The sequence below is a fragment of the Delphinus delphis genome, chromosome 10 (assembly GCF_949987515.2).
Source record: "Delphinus delphis chromosome 10, mDelDel1.2, whole genome shotgun sequence".
NCBI lineage: Eukaryota > Metazoa > Chordata > Mammalia > Artiodactyla > Delphinidae > Delphinus > Delphinus delphis.
In genome coordinates this window covers 95,005,107-95,019,909 of record NC_082692.2, presented here as the reverse complement: position 1 = coordinate 95,019,909, position 14,803 = coordinate 95,005,107, and the positions used below count along the sequence as shown (strand labels likewise).

The window sequence follows — 14,803 nt, the reverse complement described above, 5'->3', positions numbered from 1 at the left end:
CAAGTAATCTATGACAAAGGACGGAAGGATATACAATGGAGAAAAGACAGTCTCTTCAATACGTGGTGCTGGGAAAACTCGACAGCTACATGTAAAAGAATGAAATTAGAACACTCCCTAACACCATACACAGAAATAAACTCAAAATGGATTAAAGACCTAAATGTAAGACCGGACACTATAAAACTCTTAGAGGAAAACATAGGAAGAACACTCTTTGACATAAATCACTGCAAGATCTTTTTTGATCCAGCTCCTAGAGTAATGGAAATAAAAACAAAAATAAACAAATGGGACCTAATGAAACTTCAAAGCTTTTGCACAGCAAAGCTGTGCAAATAAACAAGACGAACAGACAACCCTCAGAATGGGAGAAAATATTTGCGAACGAGTCAATGGACAAAGGATTAATCTCCAAAATATATAAACAGCTCATGCAGCTCAATATTAAAGAAACAAACAACCCAATCTAAAAATGGCCAGGAGACCTAAATAGACATTTCTCCAAAGAAGACATACAGATGGCCAAGAAGCACATGAAAAGCTCCTCAACATCACTAATTATTAGAGAAATGCAAATCAAAACTACAATGGGGCTTCCCTGGTGGCGCAGTGGTTGAGCATCCGCCTGCCGATGCATGGGACACGGGTTCGTGCCCCGGTCTGGGAAGATCCCACATGCCGCGGAGAGGCTGGGCCCGTGAGCCATGGCCGCTGAGCCTGTGCATCCGGAGCCTGTGCTCCGCGATGGGAGAGGCCACAACGGTGAGAGGCCCGCGTACCGCAAAAAAAACCCACAAAAAAACCCCCACAAAACTACAATGAGGTATCACCTCACACCAGTTAGAATGGGCATCATTAGAAAATCTACAAACAACAAATGCTGGAGAGGGTGTGGAGAAAAGGGAACCCTCTTGCAGTGTTGGTAGGAATGTAAATTGATACAGCCACTATGGAAAAGAGTATGGAGGTTCCTTAAAAACTAAAAATAGAATTACCATATATCCAGCAATCCTACTACTGGGCATATACCCAGAGAAAACCATAATTCAAAATGACACATGCACCCCAATGTTCACTGCAGCACTATTTACAATAGTCAGGTCATGGAAGCAACCTAAATGCCCATCAACAGACAAATGGATAAAGAAATTGTGGTACATATATACAATGGAATATTCCTCAGTCATAAAAAGGAACAAAATCGGATCATTTGTTGAGACATGGATGGATCTAGAGAGTGTCATACAGAGTGAAGTAAGTCAGAAAGAAAAACAAATATCATATATTAACGCATATATGTGGAACCTAGAAAAAATGGTACAGATGAACCAGTTTGCAGGGCAGAAGTTGAGACACAGATGTAGAGAACAAACATATGGACACCAAAGGGGGAAAGCCGCGGTGGGTGGGGATGGTGGTGTGCTGACTTGGGCGATTGGGATTGACCTGTATACACTGATGTGTATAAAACTGATGACTAATAAGAAAAAAAAAGGATAAGGAAAATAAAAAATTTTTAAAAATTTAAAAAATAAATTCCATGGTTTCATGTACTCTAGCCATATGCCTGGCATGAAGGCACACGCATTTTCATTCCAAATTCACTGTTCCCAGTTGGCAATTTGGTACCTTTAATTGCGTCAAACAGCTATGTAAAACAGCATAATCCACTGAGAGTACACAAAGAGAATTGCGTGCCTTCTAAATTCTGGTATACAAAGCGCACTGCTTGAAGACAGCTTAGTTTTGCCTGTAGTCCGGTTCTACCTATGCAATGTTTTCTAGAACAACCAGAATCAGTGAATCCAGTTCCTGAAAACTTGCATCCTTCTCAGGTTTTTAAATGAGTAAATTATACCCCTGATCTTAACTGACAAGATTCAGAGTCATGACTAGAAATGGCCAGAAATGACAAACGAAATGGTAGAGACCCATAATGCCAAATTTGCATTACAGCAAGGTTCATCTACAGGACAGCTGCCATGAGCCCTGCCTTTTATATTCCTCAAGCACAAATTTACAAGAAAAAGCTCTAATATTTTTATCCTGTTGCATGGGAAATTGTGTTTAATAACAGAATAATGTTTATCTCGATAGGCTTTGATGATGAACATCAGACCCCACAAAAATGTCCATGATTATCAACTTACGGCCATACACTGCATTTCACTACCCTACCTCATATTTTAATATTTCCTTGGCCCAGGGATAAAGCAATGAAATGAAGTTCAAGTTGGTTTCACAGAGAGTAAACATGCATTATGAATTTGAAACATACTTCCGGACACATACTTCGCTCACTGACCATATGTTCAAGAAGAACTTCCTCTAAGAACTTCCTTTTATGACTAAAACCGTCATCTGGAACCATTCACTGTCCTTGGTTTTAGAATTCTATGTGCTTTCTTAAGATATTTGCCTTTTTCATTTTAAACACAGTCCAATCTTATAGCTGCTAATTCAAACTGTTTAGGTAAAAGACATCTTTTCAGTTGGAAAACCAGTCAAAGTCCATTCATCCTTTCTATGATTATAAACAACCGGATTCAACTAATTCCCAGAAGCGGAGATTTGTAAATTTGTAGACATTTCTACTTCAATCCTTGTTCTCCCCACTTAGGGCGCTGAGTCCTTGAATGTTGAAGAGGCTTCTCCCAAGTGACGTGGTACCAGGCTAGACGCCCGATGTGTCGACTTCTAATCAAACTGTAACTGTGCTCCCCCTATAGAGCGCGCCAGTGAGGACTTAAGTCTCAGTTCTGGCTTCAGCTGTACCGACATGCCAGAGCTACCTTCACTGAGTAAAGGTCACCACATCGTATTAAGATCAACCTATTAGCATCACCCAGTTTGCATATATACAAAACAATATCCAGGTGAGCACAGACGTATGTGAATCACGTTTAGAATCAACACGGTAGCGTTGCCTGATTTGCGCACACGTCAGACCTACAGCTACACATGTATTAGTTGTGTTAGGATTCAACATATTAGGACTGCCTAGCTTACAGACTCATAAAAAACATGAAACTCTATATATGGGGAGGGGGAGGTCATGTACACTGAACATATCTAGGATCAACATTTTAGGGCCCACCAATTTTGAAAACTTTGAACTTTTGCAGCCAGGTGACACTTCCCTTGTGACGTACTGGTCCTTCCACTGCTGGAGACTTGACTCTCTGATATCGCTCTGCCTCATTTGAGGCAATTACTGTACATCTAGCTGTAGGAAGCCTATAGACTGGAATGACAACCAAAGGTCTCCTATATCCACCCATTTAGAGATACATGTAGATACAGACATATGTTGTATAGTTCACACACATGATCCAATCCACAGTGAGCGCCTACACAGCCACTAGGAAGAGACAGAGCTGGTGATGACCATCCTTCTCCTGGGAAATAACGGACTGTGGCCCTCCTCTCTTATCCCAAGGAAATACATATGAAAGAAGAGGGAGTGGGTAATGAATGAATAGGAAGGTTTAATTTAGACAGATTGGATTATGTTATACTGCATAATCTCTTGCTACATTGCATCACTCTCTGATCAGTTGACTTGAAAAGTCTATACCTCTGGTTGGTATCCAGTGGAATGACTGTATTGGATTGGCCAAAAAGTTCGTTCGGGTTTTGGGTACAATGTCACAGAAACATCCGGAAGAACTTTTTGGCCAACCCAATAGCACAGCCCAAGGCAGGTTCTGGACTTCTGTAGCACTGATGCCTATTAACTCAGGATTTGTCTGGTCTTGGGAATACCATTCTGCATTTTTAAAACCTCTTGCTCTATACAATCGATTTGGCTTCAATATTTTCAAAAAGGAACACATTTTTGAAACGCATGGTGTGCAGTGTGCATTTTCACTTACCTTTTCCGCCGACTGAGCGGTGCCAAAAAAAATGGGAATGAAGGCAAGCCAGACTATACATGTTGTGTACATGGTGAATCCAATGGGCTTGGCTTCATTAAAATTCTCTGGGACACCCCGAGTCTTGATGGCATACACAGTACAGGTGACCATGAGAAGAATGCTATATCCCAAGGAGCAGATAATCTGGAGATCCGTAATGTCACATTTGAGAACTCCCCGGGCCTGCTCAGGGTTCATTGTCTTATGTTCATCATAGTCTATGATGATGTTGGGTGGGTCAACACCAAACCAAATGAAAACACCTAGAAGCTGAACTGATATTAAACTAGAAGTGATCGCCAGCTGTGATGTTGGGCTTATGAGTCTGGGAGCTGTCACTGACTTCTTGCCCTGTTCGAATATGCGATAAATCCGATTGGTTTTTGTCAAAAGGGCTGCATAACTGATGCACATACCCAAGCCCAAGAAAACTCTCCGGAAAGAACACACTGCCACGTCAGGTTTGGCTATCATCAGGAAAGTGATGATGTAGCAAAGAAAGATGCCCGTCAACAGAACATAGCTCAGTTCCCGCCCAGATGCCCGGACGATGGGAGTGTCATTGTAGCGGATGAAAGTGGCCATGACAAATATAGTGGCGATGATCCCCAACATGGCGAGGAAGACAGGGATGACGGCCCAGGGGGAGTGCCACTCCAGTTTGATGATGGGGATATCCTGGCAGCCGGTTCGGTTTTCATTGGGTCGCTGGTCGTAGGGGCAATGCTGGCATGTCATCTCATCAAACTGGTACTGGTAGCCATCGCAAGGCTCACAGGTCCAGCAGCAAGGAGTTCCCTTCTGTGTCTTCTTTCTTTGCCCAGGCTTGCATGGCAGTGTACACACTGACGGGGGGATCTCCCGGAGTCCTTTACCCCACTGCATGTCCTCTATCTGCAACAAGAAATAAGAAGGTGCAACAGGTAGATTAGTTAAGAGGAAAGAAAAAGACCAATAACAACAAACAGTAATGATAACAACATGTGAGACTTGACAAGGTAAAGTAACCCCCAGCTGTAGGAGCTACAACCAAGATTCAACCCCACACCATTTCACTGTAGCATCCTCAGTCTTCACCACTGTAGACTGTGCCAGACATGCCGGATTGTTAAGAATTCCCTGTGGTAGCTATTGGAAATGCAGATTCCCTGTTCCCACCCTAGACCCTCCGTTCCCACCCTAGACCCCCCCAAATAAGAATATCCTGAAAAGGAGCCTTTGGATCTTTATTTTCAACAGGTTCTCAGAGGATTCTTAGGATTAGATAAAGTCAGAAACTACGGACGTGCTCTCTACTGCCGCCTCCTGGGTAATAAGTGCAAATGTCCCAAATTAAGTTAAAAAATCTCAAGTAACGCGAAAAGCTATATTCATTTCCCTTATTAGATGCTTTTGTTTTTTTTAATTGTTTTTAAATTATTTTGGAGGATATTGCAGTGCTAACCTCCTTTTCTAAAATTCTGTAGGCATCACTGCCATTTTCATTGAGAAATTTTGAAGCAAATGAACCTATTCTATTTATCACAGAGGAGTGATAAGGTTCATTATTGAAAGTTTTAATTGTAGTTAACGAAGCATTTGATAAGAAAGTAATATGGTCTGGAAACCTTTCAAGATGAGCCATGTACCTATTTGGAGATGAAATTTAAACTAAAACACTATATCCTAGAGGAGGATGAACGTGTGCTTGCTTATTCAGAATATTGGCTTTCTGGAGGGGAATTCATAATTAACAGTCTTCTGAGAAATACTGGCATCAGAAACAAAGAAGAACTTTATTACGGGGCTGATATCTCATCTTTTCCAGCACAGCATCTATTCTTTTTTTCCTGATATCAGTTCCTCACTTTTTTTTTTTTTTTTCCTATGTACTTTCTGTGAGATGGGATTTACACGGAAACTCCAGGGGTGACAAGCAAGACCCAGGCTGGGCCAGTTAGGATAGTGCGTCGTTCTCAAGCTTGAGTCCACATTAGAATCACTTGGAGGTGTTTTTACAACCCAGGGTGCTGAACCCCACTCTCAGATTTTCTGATTCACTGGGACTAGGATGGGGCCCGAGAGTATATATTTCTAACAAAATCACAGATGCTGTTGCTGGAGATTCTCTAGTCATCACACTGTGTCAACCACTGATACATTCCAACCTCCTAGCCCCAGAGACTGGGTCAGGGATGGGGTCATTACAGAATGGCACGACATTTAACTTCACGGCTTTTACAGAGATTACGTAGGATGAAAATCTTTGTTTCTGCTTGATTTGCAGGTTCCAGGATGTAAGGATGCTGGTGCTCATGGCTATAAAGAGGAAGTTATTTCTCAGAGGAAGAAGCCAGTATCAAGGAAAGCGGAGTAGAGAATTGAAGAGAAAGATTACTGATAAGCCTGTTTAAGCTCCTGGTAACGGCTCTGCCTGAAGCAGGTTTTCCCTATATTGTGTCATTATGTGACTCAGTAAACTGCTATGCTGAAGTACTTTGAATTGCATTTCTCTTACTTGTAACCAAGGGTCCTGAAAAATATACCTACTAAATGAATAATTTTAGTATCTACGTGTTGCAAAAGATGTACTTAAAAAATACACGAATACATTCCAATGGACAAATCTGGCTGATACTCCCCATATCTAGTTAATCAAATTTTTAAGATATGTGAACAAAAATATAGGTTAGAAAGATACTGGAAAGTCTTAACTATTTTTATTGATTGATTGATTGATTGACTGATTTGGCTGTGTTTGGTCTTCGTTGCTGTGTGCGGGCTTTCTCTATGTTCGGGGAGTGGTGGCTACTCTGTTGTGGTGTGAGGCTTCTCACTGTGGTGGCTTCTCTTGTTGCAGAACACGGGCTCTACATGCGCAGGCTTCAGTAGTTGCAGCATGCGGGCTTCGGTAGTTGTGGCACACGGGCTCAGTAGTTGTGGCTCAGAGGCTTAGATGCTCCGCGGCATGTGGGATCTTCCCAGACCATGGATCAGAACCCGTGTCTCCTGAATTGGCAGGCGGATTCTTAACCACTGCACCACGAGGGAAGTCCCTGAGCCTTTTTTAAATGCATACTTTTAAGACATAAGGGGGGGAACTAATTTATTGCTCAGTGGAATTGGAATGCTCTGTTAAAACAGGATGCAGTGTATAGCAAGGTGTGATGATTCCATCAAAACTTGAATGAGAACTACATTCAACATCTGAATCAAATGTAGTTAACTCTGGGGAAAAGAACGGCTCAAGGATTAAACTTTATAAAATATTATAACCTTCTAGTGATTGAATTTAAACTTTAATCAGAGACCCAAGTATCTTCGGATGACTCCTATGAACTCATCTGCCTGAGCACAAAGCCCAAGTCAGCACTAATAAATCTAACCAGATATAAAACATAATCATTTCTTTCTCAACATCATCATTTTTGCACCAGTAGGTCATTGTCAGCCATCCCAAAGTCATAAAATTAAGGAAATAATTTGTAATAAGGGAGAAAAAGACATGCATTAACTTTATAAACGTCCAATTTCAAGAAGTTGGAACCTAAAACATTGCTATTATTAACACAAATGTTTCAAAATATCAAAGTAAAAGGCCCTACACATGGTTAGGAAGAAAGACTAACAAAAAAACTTACAAATAAATATCATTAGCTGAACTTGAGATCACCTGATTCCAACACGAGTGGGAACTAATATACCATATGATTAAACTTAAGCTATGGAATAGATGTAGGGCTCATACAAATATAAAAACAAATTATCATTATATGTAATATTTTACAGCCAATTTCATATGTTGCCAGCTTGCAATCCCCCCTCACCACAAATAAAATGGTCAGCAATGCTGAACAGCTTTTTTTCTCAACTTAACCAAATGTATACAACAGCTATAACCACAAACATTACATTGACTACTTAATTTGTTTTCAATTTTCATTTAAAGTAGATCTCAACTCAATTTAATTGTATATATTAAAGCAACAAAGTTGCTTCTTGCTCCAAATGAACAGAAGTCTAATTTACTTGCTTTGCCAACAAAAATCATTATTTATTGAAAATATTATTTATGTTCCATAAAGGTACCAACTAACCTTTAAGAGCTCCAGTAAGTGAGAATTTTGTTAAAGTGACACATATGATTTGTGTATATCTTTACCTATCCACACAAATTTAGTGCCTTGTTTCCTAAGAAGAAACAGCTGCAAATGACCACGGGCACCTATTTTTTTTAAAGAGGGTAACAATTTAGGGTTTTGAAAAATTAACTGTAATGTCAATTGACTTTGTCAAAAGGCTAGAAGGAATGCAAATTTCAAGTTTGTTCTAAACTCTGCAACAAAACTGTGTTTTATTTAGTTAGCTGGAAAGCCAAAGTTAAATTGCAGAAAGATGTAAAAAATTAATCAATAGAAATCTCAATAAAAGTGTGTCAGGAGAAGGGGGACATCTCACGCCCGGTGCCCACAGCTGAACCCAACAGGAAGAAGATTCCTCTTCCTTGGAAGGACTCGACCAATGAAAAGCCATGAACCTTTTACTATTGCCCTCCAACTTCCTTTTCCCCTCTACAAAAGTGTTCTCCTTTCCTTGCTGTGAGGGGTCTTGCATGTGGCTTGCCACGGTTTCAGACCCGAATTGCAATTCTCTTGCTGATCTCAAGTAAACCCATCTTTGCTGGAGCAATATATGTCAGTCTATTTATTTCAGGTCAACAAAGATTAGGAAAAAGGCTAGGATGTTTACCATCGTCTTCTTTAGAAGATACAGTTCTAAATTCCCTGATAAGAATGCATTTTCTTCCTGGACATCCCAAGTTTATGGTTATTGGATACTGGATCAGCTCAGTACCTGGCTCATGGCAAAGCACTGTTGAGATCTCAGCCCTTGGCAAGAGAATACACCTGTAAAGCTAGTATCATCAATTAACACCATGCATGGCACATAGATTTTATGGATAAGTGAATCAATGGTTTAAAAAAGAGAAAAATAGGGAATTCTGGCCAATGAAAGCAAAAATAAGCCTTTTGTGGAGTCCTAGGAAAGCGTTCTCCACTCTTTAAAGTAGAGACACAAAGAAGAGAGATGCTGTCTTCAGCCTTTGATGTGTTGCAAATGTGATAGATGGAGCTGCAGCAGCCATTCTGCCACCACGAAGAGACAAGCTGAAGGAACAAAGCTGATATGCTGAGGATAGTAAAACAAAAACAGAATTTGTATCTTTGATGCTCTAAGAGTAACTTTCTAGGCTCAACATGGAGCCATTCCTGTATGGGGTGCCACGTCCGTAAGCCAAAACTAAGATAACTTTCACATTCCTGTGAACAAGTTTCACTGGAACAGAAATGCAGTACATCTACATCTACAGCCAATCTCCAAAGGCTAAGTCAACTCAGGGGCTTCTCACCCCAAAAAGGGTTGACTATGTGGGCCCAGCCCATCAGATAATTTTTATATGTCTTTTCCTTATTCTTTATCCTATGAGAGCTTTCAGCTTTCCACCCCATTTTGCAGTTCTCTGAAAGAAGACTGTCCACAAAATGTTAAATAAGGTGTGTCTGTACTGCCTAAATTGTCTTCTTTAATCATTTATTTTAACAGTGGCAATTTTTTTTTTTTTTTTTTTTTTTGCCGTACGCAGGCCTCTCACTGTTGTGGCCTCTCCCGCTGCGGAGCACAGGCTCCGGACGCGCAGGCTCAGTGGCCATGGCTCACGGGCCCAGCCGCTCCGCCGCATGTGGGATCTTCCCGGACCGGAGCACGAACCCGTGTCCCCTGCAACGGCAGGCAGACTCTCAACCACTGCGCCACCAGGGAAGCCCCAACAGCGGCATCATTTTGTCAACCAAATGAACCAACACTGGTACCACCCTACCCTGACCTGCGAACATGAAACAATAAACTTCCCTTGGTTAACCAATACCTCATGGGTAGCCCACTACTTGCAGTCAAACATTCTAACACACTCTTTCTTGTTTCTGCAGCTGGTACGTGAAGGCCTGAGACTACTGGACAGTTCGGCAATAATTCAAGTTCTTGCGTGGGTAGTAGAGAGTTCCAGGAGGAAAGGAAACTTGTGAATCACACGTGATCGGATACACTTGTCTTTGTCTCCTGAAAGCACTCAGAAAAGAGGGCGGTAAACACCTGGACTCAAAAAAATCAGCTGTGACTCCACTGCTTCAGGCTCAGACAGAATGAAAAAGGACCTGTCAGCTAAAGTTCTTTAGCACATGTGTTTGGCAAGGAAAAACTGGGGTCTGGCTCTAGCAGAGAAAGCTATTCCACCGGGGACGCGCAAACCTTATAATCACTGGAATTTTAAAATAAAACCCAATGAGTTGCTGTCTTACTGCCAAATGCAGGAATCAAACAGAGAGGATTTTTATAAACACTGTTCAGTGCATCCATTTTTATCTAGAAGACATCTTCTCTCTGAAGGAAAACTGTGTCACTGCAGGGATATTTTCCCCAGTGAAGTTTCATTTGCATTTTCCAGCGCACACTCCGTAGAGCGAGCTGGCTGGTGCTTTTGTTGCATAATTCTTTGCAACAGCATCATTTTAACTTACTAAAACCTTAATAGAATGAGCTAATTTAACAAGAGCTTTCTTATTAAACACCATTTGTTCATTAAAATATATTTGTCCTGGCTAATTTATGAAAAAATCTTTTCAGGAAAAATGCACAAGGATGCTGAATTTCTAATACTAGAAAAGAACCAGGTTTAGGTTCCGGTGGGGAGTGGGTAAGGTAGAATGGCTTTACAAGGAATTTTGTAGTATCTCAATGTCTTTTTTTTTTTCTTTTTTAAGCCTCAGCCCCGATTGTTAAATTTTACGCAGCAGGACTGGACTATAAAACAGAATTTCGGGACTGCTATAAACGCACTTAATTCAAATTCTACTTATTCAAAATTTGCAATTATTTGTACAATTCATCGTGTTTAATATACTCTAGGAAGGAAGTACCATACACTTTCTTCATTAAACTGTATATAAAAGATTGTACATAAAAGAGCACATAATTGACTAGTTTTTAACTACGGTAGTCCCTGGGCACCCATGGAGGGATTTAGAGCTTCATCTCACTGTAAAGCACCTCGAGGTCCAAGATGTGGACAGCTCTGTACTGCTACTAAGACCTTTTTTTAAAAAAATTTTTACTGAACTATAGTTACAACGTTGTGTTAATTTCTTCTGCACAGCAAAGCAACTCAGCTATATGTGTATATATATATATATATATATATATTCTTTTTCATATTCTTTTCCATTATGGTTTGTCACAGGATATTGAATATACTTCCCTGTGCTGTACAGTAGGACCTTGTTGTTTATCCATTCTGTATATAAGAGTTTGCCTCTGCTAACCCCAAACTCCCATTCCTTCCCTCCCCTCCCCCCACCCCTTGGCAATCAGAAGTCCGTTCTCCGTGTGACTCTGTTTCTGTTTTATGGATATGTTCATTTGTGTCATATCTTAGATTCCACACATAAGTGATTTCATATGGCATTTGTCTTTCTCTTTCTGACTTAATTCGCTTAGTATGCTAATCTCTAAGTCTATCCATGTTGCTGCAAATGGTATTATTTCATTATTTCTGATGCCTGAGTAATATTTCATTGGATATATATATATGTATATTTATATATATGTATGTATTGAATACACACACACACACACACACACACACACACACCATCTTCTTTAGCCATTCCTTTGTTCATGGACACTTAGATTGTTTCCATATCTTGGCTATTGTGAATAGTGCTGCTATGAACACAGGGGTGGATGTATCTTTTCCAATTATAGTTTTGTCTGGGTATATGCCCAGGAGTGGGATTGCTGGATCATAAGGCAGCTCTATTTTTAGTTTTTTGAGGAACCCTCCATACTGTTTTCCATGGCGGCTGCACCAATTTACACTCCCACCAACAGTGTAGGAGGGCTCCCTTTTCTCCACACCCTCTCCAGCATTTGTTATTTGTATACTTTTTAATGATGGCCATATGACGGGTGTGAGGTGGAACCTCATTGTAGCTCTGATTTGCATTTCACTGATAATTAGCGACGTTGAGCATCTTTTCATGTGCCTCTTGGCCATCTGTACGTCTGCTCTGAATTAAGACCTGTTTTTGAATTATGCCAGCGGCTCCCAAACTTGACTGCACGTTTCAATCGCTTGGGGATCTTCTAAAAATTCCAAATAGGCAGCAGGGTGTTTGAAAGCTCCTCTGGTCATATGTAGACAAGTATGAGAAAGAATGAACTAAACTCTCTGAAGGGCTGGAATTTAGGAGAAAATATTTGCTTTGTTTAGAGAATCTATTGACTGCAGGCTTCTATTCTTGACCTTAGGATGCACTAGCTCTCATTAAAAGTCCGAGAAGGTCACCTAAAATTCTCAGTTATACTCTTATGGTTTAATGGGAAAGTATGGCGCTGTAGTGGAATTATAAATTTTCACAGTTCAGGAAGGTCTCCGGACTTATATTTCATAATGTCATTGGCTAAACAACTTAAAATGCCTAGAAAGGCTCAGCCCATAAAGCAAACAACTGATGTGAGAGTCAAAGAGTGCTTCTCCTGAAAACAAAGTCTAAAGGAACACAAAATAAATTACATGTCCATGCAAATACATATGGAATTATACATCAAGAATAGACTTCATTAGTAGTTCTGCCAAAATGATCTGCATTTACTCTTTCTTTTTTTGTTTTGTTTATTTATTTATTTTTGGCTGTGTTGGGTCTTCGTTGCTGTGCGTGGGCTTTCTCTAGTTGCGGCGAGGGGGGTCTACTCTTTGTTGAGGTGCACAGGCTTCTCATTGCGGTGGCTTCTCTTGTTGCAGAGCACAGGCCCTAGGCGCACAGGCTTCAGTAGCTGTGGCACGTGGGCTCAGTAGTTGTGGCTTGTGGGCTCTAGAGCACAGGCTCAGTAGTTGTGGCGCACGGGCTTAGTTGCTCCGTGGCATGTGGGATCTTCCTGGACCAGGGCTTGAACCCGTGTCCCCTGCATTGGCAGGCGGATTCTTAACCACTGCGCCACCAGGGAAGCCCTGCATTTACTATTTCAATGCTTGCGTTTTCCTTAAGTACAAGGGGAAAGGCGGGTGGTATTTATTAAATTTGCATAATTAAAAGCTCCCAGACCGATTGAACAGTTTGCCCCCAAAGTAATTCTACATTTCTTTCTTTATCACACCTTTTTCTATACCTCTAACTAAAAAAGGGTTATCTTTACTTGGCTTCAGATCTTCCTTTTATTTTTTTTTTAATTTTATTTTTTCCAGAAGAATCAGGACAGCCTTCTGGGGAACCTTCAAATTTTCACAATGTTGATGCTTTTTCAAAATTACCATATACTCAGTTGGCCAAACAATACATATCTGCTGACACCAGTTAGCTAACTCTTTCAGAAACAAAACTGCCAGAAGAGCCGTCTCCTTATCATGTGCACGTTACCTACAAATCATCTCTTATCTAGTCCCCGCCTGGGGACACATTTCCCTAAATGATGCTTACCGATCAAACATTAGGTATTTAATATTGCTTGAATTATTAAAAACATTTGAAAGTAGTTTTTTAAAGCACGGATTTAAGAATAATTTACAATGTAAACGTATTCACATGGATGCCTGAAAAATACCTCAAATAAACTTGTTCAAAACTGAATTCACGATCTTCACCGTGAATTGGCAAACTATGGCCCCCAGTGCGCCGAATCCTGCCCACCACCTGATTTCATAAATACAGTTTTCCTGGGACATCACCACACTGTTCATTTACATATTGCCTCTAGCCGATTTTAGGCTACATTGGTAGAACTGAGTAGTTGTGAATGCATGGCCCGCAAAACCTAACCTATTTACTATCTGGCCCTTTACAGAAAACACTGGCTGACTCAGAGGCAATGACAAAGAAGGACAAAGCCCTAGCGCATGGCAGCTTTATCAATCCATAAACCAGAAGCTGTGTCATCGCTGACATCTTCCTTTCCTTTGGTCCCCACCCCTTCCCCCCATATCTAAGTGACCAACAACTTGTGTTGGGTTTCCCTCTTGAATCACTTACATTAATTATTTTATCCAGCAAACTATATATTAAGTAAGGTTACTGGGTGCTGGATCCCGTTTTAATTGTCGGGAGCAAAAGAGACAGAAACGAACGCCTTAGAGAAATGAATCCTCTTTTCTCACCTGTTATCACACCTCCTCTGCAAAAGCTTTCTATGCGGTTTCTTCACCTCTCTTTCCTGCTGGCCTTTCCCTAATCCCATCCTCTGCACCAGAGCCAGGAGGATGCTTCAGCATGGAGATGTGATCACGTCACCTTTTTTGCTTAATTCTTCAGTGGCTTCTTATTGCTCTTTAGCCTCCTAGCTGAGCATCGTCTCAAAGGGACACACACCAGGTGGCTTCTCTCTCCTGGCTCTATGAGTCCCAGGAAGCACCCTGCCCCACGGTGGCTTCTGTGCTGTAACTAGCTGCTCAATACCTCTTCCGCTTACCGGACACTTGCTCAGGATGCCCCACACTCACTGGGTTGGTTCCTCCTTTTATAACCTCTCAAGGATCCCTCCTCAAAGAATTTAACACCATTTGTGATTGTGCAGATATGTGACTCATGAAAATCTGTCTCCCAGCTCCTCTGTAAACCCAGTGATTTCAGAGCTTCCATCCATTTTACTCAATGCTGGAAACCCAGAATCTGAGAGGGGAATCAAGAACACTGGCAGGTGAAAGAGGTGAGAGAAAAGACTGACCACTACTGTAGAAACAATTTTCCCCCGGCCAAAACTGGAGTTTAACTGTAAGTGGAGTTGATCAAAGGATCCATAAGGACTCACGTGAGTCTCCTCTATTTGTTGGTCATTTAATACACATCTAAAGAATGGAA

General features: G+C 41.0%; 1 protein-coding gene across 6 annotated transcripts in view; it reads right to left on the bottom strand.

Moving 5' to 3' along the window:
• GRM7 (glutamate metabotropic receptor 7) overlaps positions 1 to 14,803 on the bottom strand; it is an 859,725-nt gene that overhangs the window by 172,558 nt on the left and 672,364 nt on the right. For all 6 annotated transcript variants that reach the window (XM_060022949.1, XM_060022947.1, XM_060022946.1 and 3 more), the window contains one exon: positions 3,879 to 4,814. In XM_060022949.1, the coding sequence (XP_059878932.1) occupies positions 3,879 to 4,814 (936 nt within the window). The remainder of the gene's footprint in view (positions 1 to 3,878; positions 4,815 to 14,803) is intronic.